The sequence below is a fragment of the Octopus bimaculoides genome, chromosome 2, assembly GCF_001194135.2.
Source record: "Octopus bimaculoides isolate UCB-OBI-ISO-001 chromosome 2, ASM119413v2, whole genome shotgun sequence".
In the NCBI taxonomy this organism is placed as follows: Eukaryota; Metazoa; Mollusca; class Cephalopoda; order Octopoda; family Octopodidae; genus Octopus; species Octopus bimaculoides.
The window spans coordinates 41,907,945-41,911,685 of NC_068982.1; the positions used below are offsets into that span (position 1 = coordinate 41,907,945).

The following is a 3,741-nucleotide window of genomic DNA, read 5'->3' on the forward strand; positions in this document are numbered from 1 at the left end:
ATATATATATCATCATCATCATATATATATATATATATATATATATTATTTCAGAAAAAACTTTACAAAGTAAGAAAACTGTGAAAGTTCTAAGTTTGTGTAAAGGTATCGGTCGTTCCAAAGTAATATGTGCAGAAAAAGGGGAAAGAAACAACAGAAGCAAACAAATATGGGATGTTGATAAGGTGACATGTAGTGTTTGTCCTGAAGAAGTAACCATCACACATTCACACAAAAGGAAAGATATTCAGGAAGTCAAAATAATGTTAGAGAGGTAATTTTTACCATTATCCTCATTATCATCATTATTATTATTATTATTATTATTATTATTCTTTTTTTGCAAATTATTTGTTTTCATTTTGATTTTTGTTTTTAACATGAAAATAAATTACAAGAATTAGAGATAATTTCAAAAACATGACAAATGGATACAGAATTAGTAGAGAATAATATATTAGGTTCAGAAACTGTTATCAGTCATGGTCAAACCATATCATCATACACACTGTTTAGTTTCAGATATCACTGGAAAACAGAAACAGGCTGAAAGGTCTAGAAGCTGCTCAAGACTTCCATTTGTTTTTTTTAGATTTTAGTTGAATTTTCAGAAGTTTATTTCAAAATAATTTTTATGTAAAAATTAAATAAAAATGTATTTAATAGAAATATGTTTGAATTTAATATAATTTTATTTATTAATTTTCTTTCATTTTTGTTTTCTGTTTTTTTTTTGTGTTCTTTTTACTTTTTTTTCCCTTTTCTTTCAAATTTCAAGTCGTATCATCTGCAATTAATGTCACTTCGTTTTCTTTTTCCTGGGTTTCCAGGCTTTGATTAATTGTATAGAGAAATATAAGCCTAGCCCATGGATTTGTGCTGAGATAGCCAAAAACATAAACCAGATAAGAACAGCAGGAAAACCAAGCATCTTGGATGATTGTTGTTTATTCATGATGTAATCATAAAAGTCATCTCCTTGATCAACAAATCCATATAGGACAGGTAAAACTCCAAACACAACACTACCAATAATGTATTGTTTAATGAGGATTGTGTCGTTCTTAGCCATTGCTTTCCATCCCAAGTAGGCAGATAATGAGCTTATGAACCAGATGTATTCCCATGGTCTGGCATTTGGGACATCCCATTTGCGAATTGATTCTAGAGATGATGTCCCCAGGAAGGCAACCAAGCAGGGCAGAAGGCGTATAAACATGAGAATGGATAGCATCGAGTGTATAACAATATCAAACTTCAGCCGAGACTTATTTATGCAACTGAAAAACAAAAAAAAAAAAAAAGCAAGCAAGTTAATTGGAGTAAAATTTGAAACATAAAAAATGATTTAGAAAAATAAGTTAACTCGTAATATATATTAAAAAAATGTGACAAAAGATTCTACCTCAGGTGAACTCAACTAAAACAATAAAGACAAATACATACATATATGCAAACAAACCCATTATCATTGGTCATCATTGTCTAAGATCCATCTTTCATGCTACCATGAGCTGGACGGTTTGATAGGAGTTGTTAGGCTAGAAGACTGTGCCAAGCTCTTCTGTCAGCTTTGGCAGGATTTCTATGGTTGGATGTCCTTACTAATGCCAACCACTTTACACAGTATACTGGGTGCATTTTCGAGGACACCAGCACTAGCAAGGTTACCAAGTAACTTGCAAGTGATGAGAGGTTAGTGTATGACAGAGGCCTTGCAGTAGAGGAGGTACATGGCTACCTCATACACACACACATATGCATGCACATGCTGGAGAGCTGTACCAGGTTGCAATTGTCTCTTTTGGCATGGTTTCTATGGCTGGATGCCCTTCCTAAAGACAACAACCTTAGAGTGGACTGGCTGCTTTTTACATGCCACTGGCACACACACACATATATGTATATAAATGAGAGAGAGAGAGAGAGAGGGGGGAGGAGAGAATGTAAATGTTGCATTCCAAATACTTTTACACATTTTTAAAGCATAAATTGCAATTAGGAGAAATGTGCATTGTAAAACTCAGCTACTAGTTTGAGATTTTGTGTCTTAGACTTTCAAATGCTGTAGATGTTAGCAAGATCTTTCTTTTCATATCTTCCAATCAATTTGGTACAACAGTCAGAAGACACAAATTGTGCAGCATATTCTACTTCAGAGCAATCCAATGTGAACATTTCCTTGCAAAGTGACATATTCTTGCCTGATTGCATCATTTATTTTCATACTCCAATTATTATTATTTTTATTTACATGCTTTACCTAATTGTTTAGTGGATATTTTCAATTTGTCAAAGATACTAAGGTTGCATCACCAACATATCTAATATCTACTGATAGTATTTATGAATGCCAGATTTTATCCACATCTTTTAGTTCATTTATGACAAATTCTAGGAAGATCTCAAAGTGGTTGGGAAAAGCATGCAACCCTATCTGAGATCCATATGTACTTCAAATCAATCTGTTAGCGGATGTTCCATGACTACAGCAAACCTATATAATTTGCACTATCTTTAGGCGTAGATATTCTAGAGGGCCTTAGTTTCTTCTGCCATATTATTTGAAAGGGAGCTGTAATGCAGGAAAATGTGCACAATAATATAAGGCTCTTATTGCACAGGTATCTTCTGCAATGTTGATCTTGGACCCCTAAAATGTATGCCAACAGGAATATATCTGAATGTGCTTGAAAGCTTCTAGCTATGTTTCAGTAGCAAATGAGTGAGAAAATTAAATATAAACAATTCTTTCAACAATGCTAAAAGTAGAGAATAAAACAAAATAGATGATTGTTTGATGTCAAGCCTTTTTGATACCAACTCATTTGAGACTGCTTTGGGTTCTATGATACAAACTACCTGTTTTAAAGTTATCTGCGTTAGAAACTTGTATGAAAATTTAATATTTATGCTCCAATCATTGGTTTAATAACGACAAAGTTATTTTTATTAAATTCTTTATTATGCTCAAAATTAAATAAAATAAAAAAAAAAAATTTCAGCAGGAATATGGCAATAAGAGGGTTAAGTCAGTGATATAACTTAGTACCAGACACTTTCCACTGAAAGACAAATAAGTTATTTTACCCTTTAGCATTCAGATTCTTTCGTAAAATGTATTGCTTATTAATTCACATTGTTTTGAATTAACCATGCATCATCTTGTAGCTTCAAGATTTCTCAAAGGTGTGTTTGTATACTTTTGGAATGACATTGTAGGGTAAGTGTAAGAGGCTGGATCTGGTCAGTTTTTTTTAAACATAAAGCAGGTAGAATATTTGGGCCAGATATGGCTGGATTAAATGGTAAAGGATTAAATGTTTGAGATTACAACAAATGTCCAAACAGTGGTTTTAGACATCTAAGGAATTTTGATTTTATGAAATACATACTGTAAACTCTTCATATGCTATCTGCACTGATGTTATTACAAATGGATATGATTGCTTTCATTATTGCATTGATAGTTCTAGAGTGATTCATGTAGATAACTGGCCTTAAAGGGAAGAAAAAGGGGGTGCCATGACTGGAGATCATATCTCCAGACATAACCATCCAAATGGGCTCCATTTGTCAATTAATCTACATAATTCTACATACTATTAGTAAAATGTGGTGGAGTATAATCTTGTGAAACAATATTTATTATTATTCTGATAAATAAAAATGAACCCCTTAGTCCAACATCTCTGCTCAAACCATAAATCTTGGTCCAGAATATATATATATATATATATA

General features: G+C 32.4%; 1 protein-coding gene across 2 annotated transcripts in view; it reads right to left on the reverse strand.

Annotated features, from left to right (window-relative positions):
• Positions 1–439: 439 nt before the first annotated feature.
• Positions 440–3,741, reverse strand: part of LOC106880543 (protein jagunal) — a 22,450-nt gene continuing 19,148 nt past the window's right edge. For both annotated transcript variants that reach the window (XM_014930531.2, XM_014930532.2), the window contains one exon: positions 440–1,280. In XM_014930531.2, coding sequence (XP_014786017.1) covers positions 800–1,280 — 481 coding nt within the window. In that variant the 3' untranslated portion in view covers positions 440–799. The remainder of the gene's footprint in view (positions 1,281–3,741) is intronic.